This window comes from Penicillium paradoxum (assembly GCF_028828445.1).
Source record: "Penicillium paradoxum strain IBT 22861 chromosome Unknown utg000007l_segment0_segment0, whole genome shotgun sequence".
Lineage (NCBI taxonomy): Eukaryota > Fungi > Ascomycota > Eurotiomycetes > Eurotiales > Aspergillaceae > Penicillium > Penicillium paradoxum.
The window spans coordinates 2,710,995-2,733,387 of record NW_026643185.1 but is presented as its reverse complement, the minus strand read 5'-3'; the positions used below and the strand labels follow the sequence as shown (position 1 = coordinate 2,733,387).

The window sequence follows — 22,393 nt, the reverse complement described above, 5'->3', positions numbered from 1 at the left end:
GAACTACACAGTCCAGGTACCTGTCGGACAAAGCTGTTCGACTCGTGTAACTGTCATGCTGGGCCAGCGGAGGGAAAGACCAATCACCCGTGAGGCTCCTCTATTTATTGACCAGGGTGGACTTTTTTCTTTCTTCCTTTTCCTATCTCCTTCCAAGTCGGCAGTCAAGGCACATTGCAGCCGTCCCTTAGCTATTTGCGTCCACCAGAAGACTCGCGTTTTCCCGAACTTTGATCTCATTCTCCTTTCACTTTGATTACCATCGACTGAGTGAAATGGCTGAAGCTGTTCCGCATCCCCGTCGCAATGCCTTCGCGGCTCGCGCTGTGACTCGCGCTGCCTCTTGCCCTACGAATGAGGATCCCTCTCCTCCCATAGAGCTTGTTGCTCTGGAACCTGAAGACCCTCGTGAGCGCCGCCGTCTTGCCCTCGCCAAAATTGATGACGCACCTTTCAGCTGGTCTCATCTCCGTACGATCATCATCGCCGGAGTCGGATTCTTCACTGACTCATACGATATCTTCGCTATCAACCTCGCTGTCAGCATGCTCGGTGTTGTCTACTGGCAGGGTGCGAGCAGTGGACCTGGTAAGATTCCCTCCAGCGCTGATACTGCTATCAAAGTCGCAACATCTGGCGGCACTGTGATCGGACAACTATTCTTCGGTTGGCTTGCGGACCGCATTGGTCGTCGACGCATGTATGGCGTTGAGCTCATGATCATTATCCTGGCTGTTCTTGCTCAGGCTTTAGCATCTTCCTCCCGCGCTCTTTCTATCACGGGTCTTCTTGTCTTCTGGAGAGTCATCATGGGTCTTGGAATCGGTGGTGACTACCCTCTATCCTCGGTCATTACATCTGAGTAAGTTATTGAGTTTTTAAAATGAGACTCCGCTAACCGATAGATCAGGTTTGCTACCACCAAGTGGCGTGGTGCCATGATGGCTGCTGTCTTTGCTATGCAGGGCTTTGGTCAACTTGCCGCTGCAGTTGTTGCCCTCATTGTTACGGCGGGTTTCAAGGAGTCTCTAGAAAGCGCCAAGGATGTCGCCCACTGTACCGGTATGTGTCAACTGGCCGTTGACAAGATGTGGCGTGTCGTTATCGGATTCGGGGCTGTTCCGGCCTGCTTTGCGTTGTACTATCGTCTTACCATCCCTGAGACTCCCCGGTTCACCTTTGATGTCGCCCGCGATCTCGTCAAAGCTGACGAAAGCGTCCGTGTGTACCTGAAGGGTCTGGGTGAAGCGCATCCAGAAGAAGTTCAACATCTCACATACTCGCAGCATGGGAGCACTGAGTTTTATCCCAAGGCCAGCTGGTCCGATTTCTACCGCCATTATTCTCAGTGGAAGCATGGTAAAGTTCTGCTTGGCACAGCTGCTTCCTGGTTCTTCCTTGACGTTGGTAAGTGTACCGAGCGTGTCAATTCTTCGCATGTGCTAATTGTTGTTCAGCTTTTTACGGCCTTGGCCTCAACAACTCAGTTATCCTCGCAGCAATTGGATGGACTGGAGGTAACAATGTGTACCAAGTATTCTATCGCAACGCAGTCGGAAATCTGATTTTGATCTGTGCTGGCGCAATCCCAGGATACTGGGTCACCGTTGCAACTGTCGATACCATCGGTCGCAAGCCCATTCAACTCCTTGGATTCGCCATTCTGACTATTCTTTTTGTCGCAATCGGCTTTGGTTACGAGAGTTTAAAGCATACTCACAATGGCTTGCTGGCTCTTTACGTCTTGGCGCAATTCTTTTTCAACTTCGGACCAAACGCAACCACTTTCATTGTTCCTGGCGAATGCTTCCCTACTCGTTACCGATCTACTTCACATGGAATCAGTGCTGCCGCTGGCAAGATTGGCGCGATCATTGCGCAGTGCGTGTTCGGTCCTCTTGTTCATCGGGGTGCCAAAAAGGCTGGAGATTCGCCCTGGCTCAACCATGTGATGCAAATCTTTTCCTTGTTCATGCTCTGTGGCTTCTTGACGTCCTTGTTGATTCCAGAAACAAAGCGTCAGAGTCTTGAGGTTCTTGCCGGCGAGTACGATCCTGCTCCCCGTATCCACGACCGGCCCTACACTACCACCGAGGGAGGGCGAATCAAGGCCCAGGAGGCGGCAGTGGGGGCTGTGACAGTGTAAAGCACCACTTCCTCGACCGGGACCAGCCCGTAGAGGCATTTCTACTCGCTAGGAACCTCGTATTGCTGTAATGAGGTCTGCTGCCAGTTTCCTTTCTCGCTCCCTCTCTTGCGGACGCTATTTTATGGCGTTTATCTTCCATTAATCTTGTTTACAAGGCACTTTATCGAGGTTCAAATTGTCAAATTTGTTTACAGACGCAGACTAGCCTCGTGGTTGCTAATGCTAATTCAATATTATTGTTCATTTCTCTCTATTTGTAGCCTTTTAGGCCAAACATGGTCCATCCTCATTTTCTAGACCGTGGCAACCAGCGCTTTATCACGCAACTAGCACATTTGAGTACACTTGGTCCTAGAGCCAGAGCCAGTGCTGGAGTGTTGAGGCTTTGGGTTGGCGTGGTTTGAATGTGTAGGTGGCATAGGTAGAGCCCACTGAGATGGTCTTTACATTACCTCGGATTGCGTGGGAAGTTGTCATACATTTTATATGCTTTCAAGTACCAGCAGAGGGCCGATGCATGCGTCTCCAAGCATCCTAGTAAGCTTACCTCTCACCTGAGTAGCTTGAAGGTAAAAGCAAAACGCAAAAGTAACCCAAAGCAAAAAATGCATCCTCTACTTCCGTTTGCACGATTTTATTCCTTCTCCTCATTCCATCTGGTCATCCCGCCGTTGCCTGATTCCCATTCTGTCTCACCTTGACACTCCTCCTCACTTCACAAACGAGGTCTATCTTTTGCTTACACTACACCCCAGATCAATCTATTACAATGGCACGTGTAGTCACCTCGCCGCAGCGGCGGGACAACGTTAGCCCCAGACCCCCAGTGAACCACGCCGTCAACAACCAGCGAAAATCTCAAAATGCCTGCCCACCGACCCAAAGGCACGTGCTCAACGCAATCACGTCTCCAGGGCAATACACCGATGTAGCGACCGAAGACATCGAAATCGTCACCGCACTGAAACTCGTCGCCCGCTCTGTGGCCGAACAGCGCCAAGTCGTCGGCAAACACCTCATCTATCATCCCATCGTCTTGGTGTTCGTGGCAATTTTGCTGGCATTTACCATCAAGCTCATCTACCACGATCCATCCAACTGGCTTTTTATCCTCGTGACTGGCGCTTTGGTGCCATCGATTGCCCTACACTACGTCCTGGACCTGGTCAGTGGATACGTTCATGAGGCCGAGAGGGTCGGGACACTGAACTGGCTGTATGGGCATGATCCAGGCAGGGAAACCGACGCTTCGTCTCCGGGGGCTGATCCTCCTTTCAACACAGATAATGGAATAACCATTGTCCTCATCCACCGATTGAAGCGCCGAATCATAGGCACCCTTGTCATGAGCGTAGTGTGTCGTGATGCCGGACTCAATTCGGACACGATCATGCTGAGTATTCCCACCGGCGAACCCTACAAGGCCTTCATCCGTGCCTGGACAGTCCGCCAACAATTCCGTGGCTATGGTATTGGCACAGCACTTCTCGATGAAGCTGTGCGAATTTGCGACGAGAAGAAATGGCAAGCTCCGCGATTCGCAACTCGCCATGCTAACTCACTTCGTCTCCTCCACCCCATGTTTCACCGGGACATGGATCGTGCCTCTGCCATGTGGAACTCGTACCTGCGCACACGTGTTGAGGCTCATCGGCAGTATCGTGAGGAGTGGGAGGCTCGTGAGAAGTGGGAGGCTCGAGAGGTCGAGGCGTCACGAAATATGATGACTACACTGGACCGGACGATGGATATGAGGGTCCATATGACTCGATTGAAAGTGAAGCTGGACGTCTCATTACGTCAGTATCTCAATTCAAGCCTGGAGAAGGCTGTGGACGCACAGTCACGGTGGAAGGACATGCTGTGAGCAAAAGCAGCTTGTGGTTTCGGAGTCAGAACCTCTGGCTTGTTTCCTGTTATTCTCGTAGCGCAGGGTCTTAATGAGTGCGTGTTGCCGGAACTGTTACAGAGGGTAGAGCAGACCTAGGAGGTACAGATACCCTATTCGATCTAACAAACTGTAGCCATGAAACGAAGATATCTCGCAAATTACTCTTGCCTTCAATTTAGAAGTACTATATCTATTTTTCAATTGAAATCATCGTTTTTAGTGAGGTGACAAAACGGGATGGTGAATGGGAGAGCAAACATAGGGAGCATCAGTCCAAATGAGCAAGGCGCGAAGAAAATCAATGTGGAAGATAAAAACAAATAAAGTGGTTCATGAAATTTGAAAAAAAGCACTAGTGTTCCGCGTCAGATGAAGGCAGATATATACAATGTCGAGTATAGGTTCTGAAGCTGCATAGTGGCAGCTTTTGCGTAGTGTGATTGGTTGAAAAGGATGAGATAATCAGTGCACTGTCAGACCCGCGAGGACTCCGAGGAGTAGCTTCATGTACACCGCGAGGACCCATCTACAGAGTGGGGATGCGCCACCAATAGTTGTTGTTAAAGTGGCTTTAGGGAGCTATCTCGCGTTGCAGGAGGTATCTTAAAGCGAGCTATATCTGCCAAATAGATTCAAGATCATCATCCTCTTTTTCGCACCCACAATCACTGTCCTCCTTCTCAACTCCGCCACCTTGCATATAAGCAATGCGAGATAGGTGTGACCATCGACTCCGGTCCCTCGTAGAGGAGGGTTTGTTGGGGTGCGGCTAACTCTGGGGTGAAACACGAATAATGATTGTAAAAGGTTCGCCAACACCTGTCTTTTTCCAATCCTTAGAATCTACTTGGTAGCTAGGATAGCATATCAAGGCTGCATCTACAATCAGTGAATCGAGTCTTGCCGATTTCGGCCTCTCCCAATTCAACATCCTGTATATCACACGACTAGCTAAATAAAAGGGCGAATGTTTCCCTCCTCTCCATTTATATACATGGACTCTGTGTGAAGATTGCACTACAGCACCTCATTGATCGATTGACACATTGTTAGCAATCAAGCCTGGGATCGAATAGTATGAAATGTACAGCCTAATGAAGAATCTCCCTAGCTTTGCTCGTTCAGCCATGGATCCTGCAGTAGTTCCCTGGCTGTTTTTCTGTCTTCCGGCTTCCATTGAATCATTCCCCTCATGAACTCCAAAAACATCTCTTTGTTTTGTCCACTCAGGAACAACTCAGAATTATCCAACGATCTTCTCCCTGGAATCTTGACCTCACTCTTCCAATCACCTGGTTTCTTGTGTTAGAAAGAAAAAGTCGGTATGCATCATTCTCTTGAAGCATGACGTACCGTCTTCGGTAAAGAATTCTAGACTCCGCTGTCCACGTTTCAGGAGAGATAACGGAGGAGGGCCCAGCATCGCGATTACTTCAGCCAGATGCGCACGTGTGGAATACCCCTTCCCATCCGGATCATTCCCAAGGAACATGTGTTTACCTTCGAACAAATCCCATATCTATAAATCTCATATAATTAGCCCTGTCGGAAAGGCAGGTTATGAAAGGAGGGCGATCGGACCATGGCTCCAACATTCCAAATATCAATCGGGTAGCTCCATTCAACCTCCAGCATCACTTCCGGGGACCTGTAAACGTTCGGCTGAGCATCCTTATTCCTTTTCTCTTCGCCACACACAGCTGCGCCGAAGTCACTCAGAGCCGTCCTGCCAAACTTGTTCGGAAACTCGAATCTCCGAGAAGCATAGACCGGCCTATCATTGACAAATTTCCGTGCTGAAGGACGCTTCATCTCAGCATCGATAAAGCTGTCTAGTATTGAGATATCTTCAATTTCCTGTAGAATATTGTCGCTCTTGATGTCTAGCAGGCTTATCAATGAGTTAGTCTAGGAGAACAAAATCCACGTACATACCAGTATGTACGAGTTTGCATTCAGTATGAAGAAAATCAAGTGCAAGGAGAATCCGTTTCAGCCCGGTCTTGAGAAGCGTTTGATCGAAGCGATGTGTTGGACTCCGATGCATTAGATCTCGAAAGCTGCCCCACATAGGCTTCTGCACGAGACATTGATGTACGCCTCCCAGATGCGGGATATCAAATGTGTCCAATGCAGTCCTCACATGCTGGTATCCTGGATGTGACGAGTTCACTTCGCTAAGCTGTTTGTAAATTTGAAACTCCCTTGGGCCAGCTTCGCCTCTTGTATACACCTTTAATGTGACATATCGTCGATTTCTGCCTCGGTTAGTATACTTCAATCTTAGAAGAAGGTCAAGGGCTTGATTTACTCCAGATCACGAGCCAACCATACCGTGGAAGTGGTTCCAAAGCCCAGCTTGCCTAGTATCTGGTATTTGGAGATCAATACATCACCGATATGGACAGGATAGTAGTGTCCTCGCCTAAAACCTTCAAAGCGCTCTTCTTCCAGAATGTGCGAGGGCTTGACTGTTTCGAATCCCTTTTTCGGAAAACGAAGTATAGGCGAGGGGGTCCGTCTCACTGCCGTCCTGGCCCATTTCAAGAATGAATTCATGACTACATGTATCGGCTGTGGCGAGTCGTCGAGTACTGTCAAGATTTTTGCAACCTGGCAATTCCTGAATCTCCTTTAGATTTTGATTTGAGAGGTGATCTACGATGGAAGGCAGATCGAAAAAAGCTGTCTCTGGCTTGATGTCGCGGGAGCAAGTGGCGGAGACCGAGGCCATCGCCAGAGTAAAGTATAGGTCATGTGATTGATCCTTCATTTTGTAATTCTCCCAGGAGACGCATACTCGAAAGAGGCTAGTTCTGACCATAGCTGATTTTGTTTCAGGATAATTGGTCAAATGACTCGGATCATCAGGTGCTCTATTGTGTTGATTGTACGACGAAACAGGCTCTGGTATATATTGAGGTACAGGTGGAAGCGGAAATTTCCGAGACTCACCTAACCGGGTTCCCCCCTTGTACGATACAGGCTAATTCAATTCCATTGAAGATGACGAGGCTAAAAGGAATGGCCAGAGAAAAAGCCTTTAAAAGCCACCAAATGATTCCGAGAAACATTGAGTCACGAAGTACAAGTTCAACCGGAGGGAACCGGAGAGTTCTACGTAAAAGTCTCCCCACTTCAAAGACACAAGGTCACTTGATCAGGATGATATTTTTCAACGGCGAGCATTGAAGAACGGTACAATAATAAATCTGTAGACGTGTATCAGTACTCTGTACAAAACATTTGGCTCTTGACATCGGGTATGTGGGATATTGTGTCTGGTGCCCGAGATACCATCGTCGCAAATGATGTATCCAGCTTTACACGGCGCTCCTCTGGCTAGCATTACTATTCATTCGTTACATGGGGGGCATATTCATTGTTAGTCGCCAGGCTTATTTTGAAGAATTATCCTCAGTCCTATAGTTCGAACTCTCTTAAGGGTCAATCTCGGTATAAGCTACTAGCGCAATGTTCCAACCAAAAATCGCCAAATAGCCGAGTATGTACGGAGTAGGAAAGCACTAGAATCCAGTTCTTCGTTCCTTACTCTCTAGAATTCTCTGAACTGGTCACTGGTGGGGCGCGTGTTGATGATCGCATTAGGTTCATATGAGACTAGAGGACATCTTATACTGTTGGGACATGATTGCGGTTATATACATTTAACCGAGAGGCCAAAAGAGCGATTGGTATAGGTTCATAAGATTATATATTTATATCAGGTAGTAGGTTTAAAATGCAGAATTCTCTAGCGAATACAGTAGTCACACCTTCATTCTCTGAAATTGTCACCCCCAGCTGTAGGTACTCTCCGTACTCTTTTGCTGAATTTCTCTCCCAACTACGAGGAACGTGAAGGCATATCTAAGATATCAGTAGCTGGTCGCGAGGAGCAGGCTACTTATTTCTCATCAAGCCATGAGCCCCAGAGAGAAACAGCACACTATCACAACACCTTCGCACTCCACTAGTCTAGACAACCTGTAGTCTTTGTGAAGAATATATGAAGAATGCTGGGAAGATAGGAAGTGTCATCCTCATAGGGAAAATTGTAGCTCTAGAGAAGCATACTGATATCCTACGCTGCCGAAAGAAATTTCGATGATCTAGCTTCATCAAGATCAGGAGCAGACCGGGTAGCGACTACACCGCGCATCCCTCCGCAATTCACACGCGACCGATGAATCTCCGGTCCGAAGCCGAGATATTTCCCGGGGCGGGCATCCGAATCGATTCCGGGGTATTGGGGGAAATTATCGGTCACGAAGTTGATCCATGGGCCGATGTACATACCCGGCTAATGTGAAAATTCAACTGACCCCAGGAGTTAAGCGGGTTGAACTTGTCGGCAACAGGACTTGGCTGAAGCCGATTCGTGAACCCCGGAGCCTGGGCGCAGCGGGAATGGCTGGGTGGCGTGTGATTGAGAACGAGTAGGAACACAGGGGTCACGCCGGCTAAATCGAAGCTATTCAACCGGCTTGGAACGGAGTTTGGATGTGGGGAATTGGGTGATTTCTTGAATCATGCAGCTCTCGGCCTTGGAGCTCTTGCTTTGTTGGTGCGGGGTATCTCTTTCAGTTCAAGAGCGAAGCACCCAGAATATAAATCTCCCTACCACACAATGTGAAAGCGTTGCATGCATGTTGAAATCGGGGAGGTCTCCAGATTCCGAACGGCGTGGGGTCCCCGGGGGGATGTCTCCATCAAGTGGAGCGATGTTGCCCGAGGCAGCTCGGTCTGGTTGCGGCAGATGCCGACCCTCAAACCCCCGGATGAATTGGCTAGAATCCACAATTTGGCATGGGGATCGATTGACTGGTGGAAAGGCGACCGTTGTATGGCCTGCCCCTTCTTCCACGTGCAATCATAGACTCATTTATCCAGGTTCCAATGTCTTTGAACAAGCACACCGGCTAAAGTCTGCCATCTCGAACGCATCTTGTCGCGCACGGCCCATGGAACAACACCATAGCAGCCACTGACGGTCCTGCAGAGCCAATGTCACGCTAGTAGAGCCCTTCCCGTCTCATCACAGTCAACGCGAATTGCCCACACGGGCTGAAAAAGGGTGATCGCGCCACGAAGCTTGGTTGCTATGGGCTGATTGGCCTGGTTACCTCATTTCAGGATGTTTGAAACCTGATCCAGTCCCCCCATGGGGCAAAGTTCCGAGAGGATATTTTGATAGCTTAGAGCTCATTACCCGTAGTTCCCGAGCAAATAAATATTCGCAGATCCCCTGTCATGGAGCCAGAGAGCTGCAGACATTTCTCCGCATTTTGCCATTATTTGGCCTTCCATTCTCACCCACCTCGAGTCCGTTTGATCCGTACCAGAACACCTTAGTTGTATTAGCCCTTGATACACAATGGTGGCTCCTCTTGCGGGAGAGACGGCGATTTCGGCCAAACGTGCGGAGCTCTCTGGCAAGACTGGCTTCAAAGGCTTGATCAGTAATAAGAAAACAACATGTATCGGACTTTTCGCGTCACTGGGTGGTCTGGTGTATGGATGTGAGTGGATGAAGCGCTGGTACGATTCCTCGAAGTAGATTCTGATCATCTTGCAGACAACCAGGGAATGTTCGCCCAGGTCCTTACAATGCCTGCCTTTCAAGCCGCTGTATGCCCTCCAATCACCGAATTCAACATCGTGCAAAGCTGACACCTGCCCCTGAATAGACTCAAGATTATGCGAAAGAAACGGGTATTAAACAGGGAATGCTGACATCCATCCTCGAACTGGGTGCTTGGGTAGGAACATTGGCAAACGGATATCTCGCCGATCGGCTTGGTCGTCGTCTGACTGTCCTGGTCGCCGTGGTGGTTTTCTGCGTTGGTGTTATTGTTCAAGCATGCACGGAGAATAAAGATTTTGTCTTTGGAGGTCGATTCGTGACTGGTCTGGGTGTCGGTAGTTTGAGTATGGTTGTGCCGCTATACAACGCCGAGTTGGTGAGTGGATGGAATCCCTATGACCGTGCAAGAAGGGAAGACTAATCTGAATGGAAGGCACCCCCGGAGATCCGTGGCTCACTCGTCGCTGTGCAGCAACTGGCTATCACGTTTGGAATCATGGTCAGCTTCTGGGTATGTCATGTCTTTTCGAGTGGAGTTGTTCAGCCCTGACCTTCGCAGATCGGCTATGGCACAAATTATATCGGCGGAACCGGGGATACACAATCAGATGCTGCATGGCTCATCCCAGTCTGTATTCAAATTCTGCCCGCTATTGTCTTGGCTGTCGGTATGATGATGTTCATGCCACAGTCCCCACGTCATCTTATGAATACCGGCCGCGAGGAAGAGTGCCTGCATACCCTGGCTCGTTTGCGTAACGCCTCTACAGACGACATCCTTGTGCGCATCGAGTTCCTTGAAATCAAGAGCTTGTACCTCTTCGAACGTGAAACAGCTGCCGAGAAGTACCCTGACTGGCAGGATGATTCATTTTCCAGTCGTTTCAAGATCGGCCTGCATGACTACATGTCATTGATTACCGACAAGTCTCTCTTCAAGCGCACGGCAACGGCCGTATGTTTTATGTCCTATCTCGATCTAGCGTGGGGATTGCTAATGATAACATAGTGCTTGGTCATGGTATTCCAACAATGGAATGGTATGATATGTCAAATCTCCGAACGTTGAATCCATTACTGACATCATAATTTTAGGTATCAACGCAATCAACTACTATGCGTAAGTTCACAAGGATTCATTCCTGTCGCGGGAGAGATGGAACATACATGATTGACCACATGTATGCCTCGAAGAGCTCAGCTGCTGACATTCTTGTAGACCATTCATCTTCAAAGATATGCACATTGGCGGCAATACAATCTCCCTCCTTGCAACCGGTGTTGTTGGCATTGTCGAGTTTGTCTTCACCATCCCAGCGGTCCTGTGGGTTGACCAGATTGGACGTAAGAAGATCCTAATTGCGGGTGCGATTGGAATGGCCTCATGTCATTTCATCGTCGCCGGCATCATTGGCGCCTATCAAGGCAGCTTTGAAGAACACAAAGCCGCCGGTTGGGTCGCGATTGTCTTTGTGTGGATTTTCGTCATCAATTTCGCCTATTCGTGGGGTAGGTTCATGTTCCTTGCGCGATTCAAGAGACTGCTGACCATTGTTTCACTGCAGGACCCGTTGCATGGATTGTCACTGCCGAAGTATTCCCACTGAGCATGCGTGCCAAGGGTGTCAGTTTGGGAGGCAGCAGCAACTGGGTAAGTCGGGATGTCGACCGTCAACTTTATTGGAAGACTCTAACTAGGTTCATCGCAGTTGAACAACTTCGCAGTCGGCACTGCGACTTCTCCTTTCCTCCAAACAAGCAACTTTGGTGCATTCATCTTCTTCGGTTGTATCACGACCATCGCGGTGTTTTATGTCATTTTCTTTGTCCCCGAAACCAAGGGTCGCACACTCGAGGAGATGGACGAATTGTTCGGATCCGTTGGACTGGCTGCTGCGGATAATGGACGCAAGCACCGTATTGAAAGAGAAATTGGTCTTCTCGCTCTGGTTGGCGTGGAACCCGCCGATGAGAAACACGGCACGATGAGCATTGAGAATAGCACGGTCGCGGTGTCTAAGCACGAAGAGGATGCTGTCCGGTCCTGAAGAATTCAGAAGCACGTTGGGCATTAATACGAAGGAATGGCCGATCGCTGTAAACGCTAAGTTGACCGACTGACATTCCCAGCCCTGTGAGGAACCCGCCACACATACCTAATGCAATACCTGCCATTTGTTAAGAGATTTCTAGTTCATTTTACTTCTCTCCTTGCCTCTATATGTAAAGTTGTACTGCATCACACTTCTCACATGCACAAACATTAGACCGGTCAGACAATAACAACCAAAGAACCAGCTTCAAGGTTTTCAGCTTCTATGTATAGCAACGGGGGGCCAAGACGGTTGGCAGACCAGTCATATCCAACGTTAGGCATCATATGTCTTACCACCGACTTTGGATCTTCTTTTTATTCGTGTCAGCCTCTTGATTTCTTGTGACCTCACATTCTTTCTTGACATAAACACAACACCTTCTCCCCAATCCAACTTCCACCCACAACCCACAATGTCTACCACCACCACCTCCCTCAGCGCAACCACCACGGCCTGCGGCGGCGCCGTCTGGCAAATCCCCACCACCGATGCCGCCTGCGCGGCCATCGCCGGCGGCAATATGACCGATGTGATGGACACCTGCTGCAAAGATGCCAAAGTCACCAAATACGACAACGACTGCGGCATGTACTGTCTCGCCCAGGGCCAAGATATCGACAAGCTCCAGTCCTGCCTCACCAGCAAGAGCGGCAGATTCCACGACGTCTTCTGTAATGCGGCTCTCAACGCGACTGCGACTGCCACCTCCACCGGCTCCAAGTCCACCACCACAGGCACGAGCACCAGCACTGGCACTGCTACCTCGACCTCCACAGACAACGCTGCTATCGCCAACCAGCCAATCTCCAAGTCTGGTCTTGGCCTGGTTGCCCTGCTCTTCAGCTCTGCTTTCATGGCGACACTGGCCTAAATGATGTCCCCATACGAATGATTTGATGTTTACCCCCTCGGAGAGGGTTTAATGGTTATTCTCATAATACTTGTTTGTTTCTTTGATAACCGGAGGACCGACCGTGTTTTTTTTTTTTTTTTTCTTCGCATCGCTTTGCATATGGGTGTTCACTGTGTAAACTAGTATTTTGCATCCAAAATGGACTTTTCCCTTGCCCCAGATGTTCTTTCGTCTCTGATCCGGTGTTTGCAGTTGAAATAGCTACTTGAATATATGAAGCTCTTCAAGCGAATGGCCAATAACAAATACACACAGTAGGCCGCTCCAACCTTGGAAGTACATCGCGCTCCTTGGCTATTTGCTTCTGGTCTGCGTGACGTCATCTCATCGACTCTGGAAGCCCCTCCCCCCGAGACCTTCGAAACGCCCAATTGGAGAAACCAGTTATCACCAGATCTAGTCATTGGGGTCCAGGATGTCATCGCTTGCAAAAACTGTCATCGCGACGGGCACCTCGTCAGGCCTGGTATGATTTCATTACCCTGAAACATCCCGCCACCAACTAATATGAAACCAGGGATTCGAAGCGATTAAGCAACTGTTGCAGCAGACAACGCCCTATAGTTTCATTCTGGGGGTCCGAGATACAGAGAAAACCCGTCTGGCGTACGATGATCTAAAATTCGATACTTCAAAGCACAGCGTGTCTGTTTTACCCCTGGATTTGCTGAATCTCAAGAGCGTGCAGTCCTTCTCCAAGCAAGCGCTATCTGAACTAGGTGAAAGGCCATTGAACTATTTGTTCCTTATTGCAGGATATCTCTCTGGTGCCGAGGGACCGGGTCCACATGGCTCGAAATGGTGCGACTCGTACGTGGTCAATCATCTGGGTACGTTCCAGCCACCCTTTTATTGTTCCATGTAGATTCGGGGACGCTGATGGCGCCCAACTTTGTTTATAGCCCAGCATTACTTGACTCACCAATTCGCCGAGACTCTTGCTGCCTCGCAGTCACGCATTGTGGTCGTATCTTCCGGCGCAGTTCGTAACGTCAGGGGCGGCGACGCAGGTAAGTTAAGTCTTCCATTCTATTATCTCACTGTTGAAATAACCCGTCAATGCTGATCTCCATCGAAGTTACCCTTGACATCGACCTCAAGGCAGATTCCGGCGCAAATGGAAGAGTGGTATACAGCGCGTCCAAATTCACCCAGCTATTAGGCGCACACTACTGGCGTCGCAATCTCCCGACTTGCAAAGTCGTCGCTGTCTCGCCTGGCCTCATCCCCAATACCAAGCTTGCGCAGCATGACAGCTTGAGATTGACGATGGATATGCCGGATGCGAAGACTGTTCCCGAGGGTAAGTCGTCTTAACTTCTTTGTTGGGATTGGTAGTTGGACGTTTTCTGATAATCAATAGGTGCCCGGAATATTCTCCGCGCTGTGACTGCTGATGATTTGCCCGCTGATCCGGAACAGATTTTCCTGACTAGCTGGGGTGAATGGTGGCCGAAGGATGTTTATGCGCTGAGTCTTGATGCGGCGTTGCAGGATAGATGGTGTCCTAGTAAAGAGGAGATTGAACGGTCGGAGCCGATTTTTCAAGAATAGATGGGTGTCGACGTACAGTTCATCGCAGACAGTACTATGATCATCGAACATGCGAGCCAGGAAAGAAATTCACCAGCTGCATTTGCGTTTGTTTCCTTTGGCGGGTACTCGATACCACCTAGCTACATAAGGGCTTGCTCGGTCCCAAAAATACGTCATGGCTCTTGGTCGCATATGTTGGTTAGGCAGGAGCAGTTCAAATCAGTGATTCTGGCTCATGATAATCTAGCAACATGTTGGGGGGTTAGGGGTTGCTGCTCTATCGTAGAGAGAGAAGTTCGACAAACAACACCACGAAACTGTAAGCTGAAGACGTCTACTTAGGTCCAAAATCTTCAGCCGAGCCAGCCAAAAGGCGATTATATTTGCAAGTATAAGAGACGAAATCTATATGTATACAACTGATGAGCAAACATATGGAGGGCATTCATCAGGTCATAAGAAAGACCTCCGACACCCACGCGTCGCACCACGTCAATATGCGCTATGCACGATCTATCCAGCATTCGCAAGCTTGCGCATGATACCAAAGTTGGGTGACCCGAGACCAGAAACGGGATCCCAGCCCTTAGTGGCATTCCAGCTAGCACCAGCGACTACGGGACCACCATTGCTAGGTCCGCCAAAGCGGCTCTTGCCATCACAGCCGGTACTGGCGCCATCGACGATGTCCTTGAACCCGTCGCGACCGGCCGAGTATAGCCAGGGATTAAGGAAGCCCATGGGTGGCTGGTTGGTCTTAAGACGGGCGTCGTTGAGGAGTGCAATGATTCCAGCAAAGGCGGGTGCTGAGCAGGATGTGCCGTCAACACTGGTCAACGAACCCTTCTCATAGATCGCGTAGTTTTGGCCTTGGGCTGTGACATCGGGGAACGCGCGGCCGTTGGGGTTGAATAGACCGGACCAACGGTCGCCCAGGTCGTCCAGGAACTCACTCACTGCCTCGTCCTGGTACTGGGGGCGCTCCCAGAGATCGGAGAAGCCACCAGATGAGAAGTACACGGCCCTTTCGGGTGCTGTGTGGGTGGTTGCGCCAACTGAGGTAACCCAGGGACAGGCGGCAGGGAACTGGGGTGGGAAATGAGTTGTGTTCTTGCCATCGTTTGTGGCACAACCAGCACCGACACCGGAGTCGCCAGATGAGAAGATGACGGAGACACCGCGGCTGCCGAGCTGGGAGAACATGTTGCAGACAGTGCGGGCGTACGTCTCAGGAACACTCTGGAAGCGGAAGTTAGACATTGACAACTTGATTAAAGACGGGGGCAATCATACCTGCTCGTTCTCGCCGTAAGAGGTCGAGATGACCTGGGGAAGATCCTTGCTATCCATCTTGAGCACATTCTGGAGGAACTCCAGGTATGGCTCATTGTTGTTATCATTCACATCCGGTTGGTCAAGATCAGGGACAAGTGGACCACGACCACCGACACTGAACTCAGTAACGGGAACAGGAGAGCTGACTCCAAGCATATACTGTAGGTCGAGGTTTGCCTCGCTGCTGTCACCGCGCGAGGTCTGGTCATTGCCGCCACCATTGTACTGGATAACGGAGAAGTTCTGGCCCTGTGCATAGGGCACGATATTCTTCTCAAACAGTTCCAGGTCAGAGTAGCGTGCATACTGCTCCAGATAGCTGACAAATGCGACCTTGTTCCCGTCGGTCTCGCTAGCCTCATAATCACCGACATTGTACATATCTTTCAAGCACTGGGGAGTAATGATGTTATTGCAGTCAGGAGAACCAGACATGGCATTCTTGCGGAAAGCAGTGTCGCTTTCCCTGACCTGGCCGTGCAAAATAGCGCGGTTGGCCTGCAATTGGCCGAACCGGGTGGTCGGCTGGATCATGTTGATGTGAGGAATCAGCGCCTCCGGGATGGAATACTCGAGTGTGCGAAGACGCTCCACGTGCTTCACGCGATTGATGTAGAATTGGAAATTAGCTGCCAGCAGCTCATTCGCAGTCTCTACAGTGGTGTAGAAGGTAATCCAATCGGCATCCTGGTGGATCCTAGTAATACCGGCGTTTTCGAGCCAGTCACGGACCGAACCCGCTGACTCGGCGCTGGGCTGGAGCATACGTTTCATCTCCTCGTGAGTGTTGAAGTGTTGTCCGTAGCTGGGATGATCCGGCGTTGACATGTCCATGACAGCCTTTTCGAATCCTACAGTATTGCCCTGTGTCAGGGCAATCTGCAGCTTCATGGGCTGTTTGGCACCCGGTGTGCGGGAATATATCCATCCTTCGCTCAATCAGTTTGGGACTATGTCGGTTTGGTTTTGGAACAAGTCAATTTACCTTGAGGCACGCCTGATAGACTCTCGAAGACATCAGCAGCAGCAGAGGACGCAAGAAGCGACACAACCGCGAGCGATAATGCTCCACGGTTCAATAGGGAAAGTATCATAGCGTGAAAAGGAGTGATATCAGCAAGCCCTGCCAAACACCGGTCGGAGTATTGATAGCGAAAGAAAGAAATATAAGTACTCCGGGCCCAGGCGCTCAAATACAAAGGAGGGGTAGGGATCGTAGATTGCTGTTTATTGTGGTTGCATTGGCGGGGTGGAATGAACGGTCGATGAAGAATGTGTGTCGAAGAGTCCTCGACAATTTCCAAATTCGCAAGGTCGAGAGTTTTGTCCCAGTTTCATGTCACTCGCTTGGCACTGTACAAGTTCCACCGTTCTTGTGGACCCTGTGGCGTATGCTCGTTTGGAGGACGAGGCTGTTCCACATCACTCGTTGACAGCGGCGGGGTCTGCATTGTTCAACGTAGGGAGCTGATTATTCACATCCTTTGAGCCAGCGGTCTCCCCCTCCCAAGAAACGGAGAATTGCCAGTGACATGATCGGTATGAAGGTAAACCCTCCTTCCCATTGTAACGCTGGGCGGGTGTGCCTATGTTCAGGCGACGATCGGCAGGGGTTGATCCACTTCGTTAGAGGCACAATGTGAGGGGTGGCAGGGGGGCTTGCTTCAAGGTGGCTGGACAGGCGGCCCGGTTATCAACGCGATCTGTTCTAAACTTGGCTCAAATATTGCCCAATGTTCCTCTGTATCTAGACAAATTGGACAGGGCTTAACCGGCCCAGTGTGTTTGATGATGTCCTAGAGGATTCGGCCGTCCCTGCCAAGCTTCTGAAGGGGCAAGTTGCCATGGTGATCATGCACTGCTACACCAGTCATCAACCAATGAAGCTATCTCATCAAAAATAAGACATCCTTGGAGGGCTGGGCGATCGCGTTCTGTGGCGTTGAGATTTGATGCGCCTATCCTGTAACCGATGCTGTGACCCGCATGACCGCTGGCCACGCCTCAAGATTGTGCGCATTCCTATGTGGGGGCTGGGACACTTCAAGATTCCCAATGTGCCAAGGTGATATCATAGGCATTGAAGGCAGATGTGGCGGGTGATATTGATTGCTTTTGCGCCATTATTGCACGTATTGCTTGCAGCCTTGCTCTTAGGCACAAGCCCAAGGTGACGAGGTATACCGCGTATGCAGCCCATCGCCAGCTCGTGCAGTCCACACCAACCAAGGATTGAGACACAGGAGATTTCGGTCTCCATAGAGTTTCAACTGGGCGCTGTGTCTCATATGCGTTGTCAGGGTGGAACTAGAATGAGTTAGTTGGACCAAATTGGACAGTGGGGCTGAGGCAACGGGAGAACCCGTGACAATGGGGTTGACCATCGTACCTAGTTGGAGCCAAAAGGACTGTGTCAATTATTTGGTGTATATCCAGTTAGGGGGAGTCCGTATATTGCAATAAGTTATTTCAACCTCCTTTCACTTCTTCTATTGATACTATAAACGTCAGCCCGGTAAGAAATATACAAAATCCAACCACCTCATGCATATATACAACCCCACGCTACACCATCCGCTTCAAAAATACGTTCATTGGAATACTTGGATCCCCTGCCATCACTTCTCTGCAGCAATGACCCGATCTTGAACGACTGTTCCATGGTCACCTGCCCCAGAATCATTCACTTCCAAATGGTGCGCGTAGACCATCGAGGCAATAGCATCTTCAGTTTGAAGATAGGTCCGGCTACCCTTGATAAACCAGAATGTGACCGCAATAACTAACATAACACCGAAGACTGCAATAGCAAAGTTCATATCACTGGCTGTGGGATTCGGAGTCTCCGGGAATAGGAAGAAAATGGTGGTGATGATACAGTAGAAGATGCTGACCCAGTTCAACCACGGCCCAGCGCGACCGAGCTTGAACGGACCCGGAGGCAATTTCTCGCGTCCGGTCACGAGCAAGGCCAGGATGGGCATCGCGTACGACACGGTCAGTGCGACGGTGCTGACGCTGAGAATGGCCCCAAGGACGGTGTCGGAGAACAGATAAAGGACACCAACGATGCCGATAATGACGCTCTGACCCCAGAGAGATCGAGCAGGAACTTGCCACACAGGGTCGACATGACTGAAGTAGTTGCTCCAAGGGATGCCACCGTCACGGGCAAAGCCCCAGGTCAAACGGGAGGCTGTGGTGAGAATACTGATACCCTGGCCTAAGCCGTTGAAAATAAACAGTGCAATAAGTGCTGCGGCGCCTTTGAGCCCAACGGTCTCAACCATCAGTTCCATAAATGGTAGGTCGGCGTTGACAACATTTTCCACATTCTGAATGCAGAATAGGCAGACCACCATAAAGATGAAACCGGTTACGGCGCCGAACAGAACAGCCATCCAGATAATCTTGGGCGCATTCTTCCTAGGTGCGGGGATCTCCTCGACCATATGGATGACCGAATCGAACGCCGTCAATCCGTAAGCTGCCTGGACCAACCCGGTGAACCAAACCACACCATCTCCCCAGCCAGTGTTATTCATCCAAACACCGAAAGCAAACGAAGCAGGCTGGAAGGACAAGTCGCTCTTGGTTCCGACCGAGATCAGCAGCACAAGAGAGAGCACAATAAACAGGCCGAAGAACCACACTCCGACGAAGTTGTTGATCCAGGGTAAAATCTTCTCCTTGCGGCAACTGACAACATTGACGAAAGTCAGAAAAAGGACCACGCCAACGTACACAATGAAGTTGAGCCAGCCTTTGTTGACTCCATCCCATTCGGGCTTGAACATGGTCTTCATGCCGAGCAGGAACTCAGTCATGAAGGCTACCTGCGACGCAGTCAAGGTCCACCATCCGAATGTATTGATCCAAGCGCACATATACGAGACGAATCGACCCAGCGGTGTACTCCATAGTCGATATACCCAGTACGCCTGGCCGAGAGCCGTGGGCATGCTGCTGGTCAACTCTCCCAGCGAAAGCGCAACGCAAAGATTGCATGCTGTGACCAGCACTAGACCCCAGAGGATAGTGATGGCACCACCATTGGTCAGACCACTGCTGAGATCTTGGGCGAAGGTCGAGTAGGTTCCTAAGACAACAAATCAGCACCCCGGTTCTTCGTAGATAGTACGACAAAGAGTGTGAACATACCTAGCACACAAAAGGCCAGCGCAAGCATACTCCACATATCGAATTTCCTCGTTAGGGCCTGGGAGTGGCCGAGGGCGGCGAGATCCTCCGCATCTTGCACATTCTGATCCGTCAGTGGCGGCTTAAGGGGTTGCGAATTGGACTCCAAATCCATCCCAGAGTTCTTCAGCCGGACGCAATATCTGTATCAACTTAGTGGGCAAGCGGGAAAAGGTTGCGCCCATTTTCTAGCTCAATATCAATTGAGAAAGAAAAAAAGACATGATCCAGGGGGAGAATCAGCGAATTCTATATAGCTGAAATCTTGCTGGGTGCGTTCCGCGTTACCACCCCTCACGCACTGAGCCTGCCACCGAGGGAAATACGGGGGCTTAGATAAAGCTGGAGACCAACCCGAGCAACCAATGACGCAGTGGACCCGATACTGGGCCCTGAGAGGGTGAATCAAAACGATTGGTCATGGACTGGAGCGCGGTAGATAGTAGAAAAGATCTTCGCGTGAATTTGTGATTCTGGAATTTGCGGGGGTGTCTCGGGAGGACCTCCTCCAGTGGGCCGCCATGGAGCAGATAAGACCCGGGGTAACGGGGGGGCTCATTCATCGGAAATTTAGACCGTTTATGCCATTATTCACACCAAATCTCAATCAAGGAACATGCAGTGTTCCTTTTGGCTCCTTTTTGACTCCCTTTTGGCATCAAATTGCCCAACTTGCCCACTTACTCCATGGCTCTATGCTACGCGGGGTCCGACCGCTGTGCAACTTGGTGCTCCGGGAGACTCCCTGAGATTTCAACACAAATATCTTTCACCAAAGTATTTCGTAAAGCAAGAGACAATCCAGCCACAGTATCTTCCCATATCAGCATCAATCTCGTCTGCACGTCTCCGGTATCATCAGTGGCGATAGCTAGCCCAAAACGGTAAGTCCATGCGTGGCAGATAAGATTCGCGATAGGCACTTTGGAGCACGGCTCTACAAGGATTTGGGGCCTGAATTCCGAGATTAGACGCGTTTAGCTCGGCGCTATTCGAGCTGCCGTCATGCATATCTCCATGTGACGGCTGGAGCGATTGAAAATAACCCTTGGGGTGGAGGTAGTTCCACAATGCCTGATACTCGAGGCTTATCTAGCAGTATCATTTGCAAGTGTCGTATCAAACTGGATTCGAGAGGGTGTAAGTCGGAGTCCGGTGAGCATGAACTGGAGATTGGACATAAGCGTCAAAGTGAAACCTTCCGTGGCTCTGTGCTCATCGAAAGAAAGGGGAAGGACGCATTCGGCAGGCAACCTGCACGGAGGCAGCAGCTATGAGCTCCGTCCTAGCAACGACGTCAATAGGGTCCACTTCTCCGATAATAGCTTCGTAATAAGAATCATGTTCTTTAGTCTGGTTGGCGAATCTGCTCAGTTGGGCATCGCAGTGCTGTTCCCCAACTATGTCTATTACAGACTGTTTGTTATTGGCCCGGACCCCCGCGTCTCGGTGGGCAGTAAACACATCGCTTGCTCCTTCCTTTTGTGGGAATATTTTGGGCCAGACTTGGCTTCGCAGTCAGATGGCCAAGTTCTGGAGATCTTGTGAACTTTCTCGTGGTTCAATCCAATATCAGTTCCAGCACCTGGGCATGTTGCAGCCATGACATAATCGGAAACTTGCCCCGGATCGATTGCATGCTCCGAGCATCAGTCAATAGGTAGAATATGAAGAGTCGTCTCCAGGCGTGGAGGCTGGAGCCGAGGAGCTGCAGTGATATTCAGGCACAGCGCCGCGGCCTAGTCCAAACAAGGCATGTTGTGCCTGAAGACGAACGGATTTCTTCCTCGTGGCTGCGATTAGTGCAGACGCTCTTTTCCCTTTGATTGTCGACAGATATAATACTCAAAAGGTTCATGGTCTGCTTCCTTCATTGTGGCTCATATTTATTGGCCATGGCAGATGGGTTTTGAATATCGCCCGTCTGTCCAAGCCTCAATGTCATCAATTTCACCTGTCAATACTTGATAGATGACCCAGTGTTATGATCCCTCCTGGCACTCCGATATTGGCCGGTCCACCCCCAATATTGAACTGGACTGGCGCTCAGCACGGTCGTGACCGGAAGTGGGAAGTTGAAACGAGCGTCCGAAATGAGCATCCAGACGAGGTCATGAGACCGCACGAATTGAGAATTGAGTTTGGAAAGATTGATTACACTCACCGGTAAAGAGTAGACCAGCTTGAGACAGTCAGTCTAGCACAGACACAACTTGAAATGACGAGTGCGCCTCACTTACATAGCAGGTATATATACCAGTATGGCACCACCCTACAACTAACTCCACTTCAGGAAGAATCAGACCACACAGAAGCATATTTCAAGGGCAAAAAAAATATTGAACAGGATGAATCATCCGAGTCTTGGCAATTATATTAATGCTTTAGGATACAATCCAGGAGATTCCCGTGCGAGGTGGGGGGAATCACAAGTCACAAAACACTTTTGCGGTCGCCAGGACCCGAAAAGAAACCATGTCTGAGAGATGAGATAGAGCCAAATTGGGGCTCAAGCAACACATCCAAACGCCTCCACCAGACCCACAAAGGAAAGAAACAAATAGGTTAAAACAGACAGGGACGAACGCCGACCGGAATCATATTCTCCGGATACTCTAAGTATAGAACGCTCGTCACGGTCATAAAAACAAGAATGAGAATTGAAGGGAAAGTCACAGGTTCACTG

At 49.9% G+C, this 22,393-nt stretch overlaps 8 protein-coding genes across 8 annotated transcripts; 5 read left to right on the top strand and 3 right to left on the bottom strand.

Annotated features, from left to right (window-relative positions):
* Nucleotides 1-275: 275 nt before the first annotated feature.
* Nucleotides 276-2,146, top strand: phoD (phosphate:H+ symporter; the record flags this gene model as incomplete). Its single annotated transcript, XM_057179602.1, has 3 exons — nt 276-862; nt 911-1,407; nt 1,458-2,146. The coding sequence occupies 3 exons, from the start codon at nt 276-278 to the stop codon at nt 2,144-2,146; spliced, it is 1,773 nt and encodes a 590-aa protein (XP_057027988.1).
* A 772-nt stretch (nt 2,147-2,918) lies between these two features.
* On the top strand, nt 2,919-4,016 carry N7457_008558 (GNAT family N-acetyltransferase; the record flags this gene model as incomplete). The annotated part of the gene is made up of 1 exon (XM_057179601.1): nt 2,919-4,016. The coding sequence occupies one exon, from the start codon at nt 2,919-2,921 to the stop codon at nt 4,014-4,016; it is 1,098 nt and encodes a 365-aa protein (XP_057027987.1).
* A 1,131-nt stretch (nt 4,017-5,147) lies between these two features.
* Nucleotides 5,148-6,599, bottom strand: N7457_008557 (uncharacterized protein; the record flags this gene model as incomplete). Its single annotated transcript, XM_057179600.1, has 5 exons — nt 5,148-5,332; nt 5,394-5,559; nt 5,622-5,923; nt 5,976-6,298; nt 6,352-6,599. 5 exons carry the CDS (start codon nt 6,597-6,599, stop codon nt 5,148-5,150), a joined length of 1,224 nt encoding a protein of 407 aa, XP_057027986.1.
* Nucleotides 6,600-9,417: 2,818 nt separating this feature from the next.
* Nucleotides 9,418-11,675, top strand: N7457_008556 (uncharacterized protein; the record flags this gene model as incomplete). The annotated part of the gene is made up of 10 exons (XM_057179599.1): nt 9,418-9,562; nt 9,619-9,671; nt 9,731-10,003; nt 10,061-10,138; nt 10,187-10,582; nt 10,637-10,667; nt 10,723-10,747; nt 10,847-11,136; nt 11,193-11,278; nt 11,337-11,675. 10 exons carry the CDS (start codon nt 9,418-9,420, stop codon nt 11,673-11,675), a joined length of 1,716 nt encoding a protein of 571 aa, XP_057027985.1.
* Nucleotides 11,676-12,135: 460 nt separating this feature from the next.
* N7457_008555 (uncharacterized protein) lies at nt 12,136-12,594 on the top strand (the record flags this gene model as incomplete). Its single annotated transcript, XM_057179598.1, has 1 exon — nt 12,136-12,594. The coding sequence occupies one exon, from the start codon at nt 12,136-12,138 to the stop codon at nt 12,592-12,594; it is 459 nt and encodes a 152-aa protein (XP_057027984.1).
* Nucleotides 12,595-13,051: 457 nt separating this feature from the next.
* On the top strand, nt 13,052-14,190 carry N7457_008554 (Short-chain dehydrogenase/reductase SDR; the record flags this gene model as incomplete). The annotated part of the gene is made up of 5 exons (XM_057179597.1): nt 13,052-13,102; nt 13,154-13,466; nt 13,539-13,646; nt 13,715-13,939; nt 14,000-14,190. 5 exons carry the CDS (start codon nt 13,052-13,054, stop codon nt 14,188-14,190), a joined length of 888 nt encoding a protein of 295 aa, XP_057027983.1.
* Nucleotides 14,191-14,685: 495 nt separating this feature from the next.
* On the bottom strand, nt 14,686-16,601 carry N7457_008553 (S53 family peptidase; the record flags this gene model as incomplete). The annotated part of the gene is made up of 3 exons (XM_057179596.1): nt 14,686-15,411; nt 15,466-16,436; nt 16,493-16,601. The coding sequence occupies 3 exons, from the start codon at nt 16,599-16,601 to the stop codon at nt 14,686-14,688; spliced, it is 1,806 nt and encodes a 601-aa protein (XP_057027982.1).
* Nucleotides 16,602-18,125: 1,524 nt separating this feature from the next.
* Nucleotides 18,126-19,822, bottom strand: N7457_008552 (putative amino acid permease family protein; the record flags this gene model as incomplete). The annotated part of the gene is made up of 2 exons (XM_057179595.1): nt 18,126-19,606; nt 19,669-19,822. 2 exons carry the CDS (start codon nt 19,820-19,822, stop codon nt 18,126-18,128), a joined length of 1,635 nt encoding a protein of 544 aa, XP_057027981.1.
* Nucleotides 19,823-22,393: the final 2,571 nt, after the last annotated feature.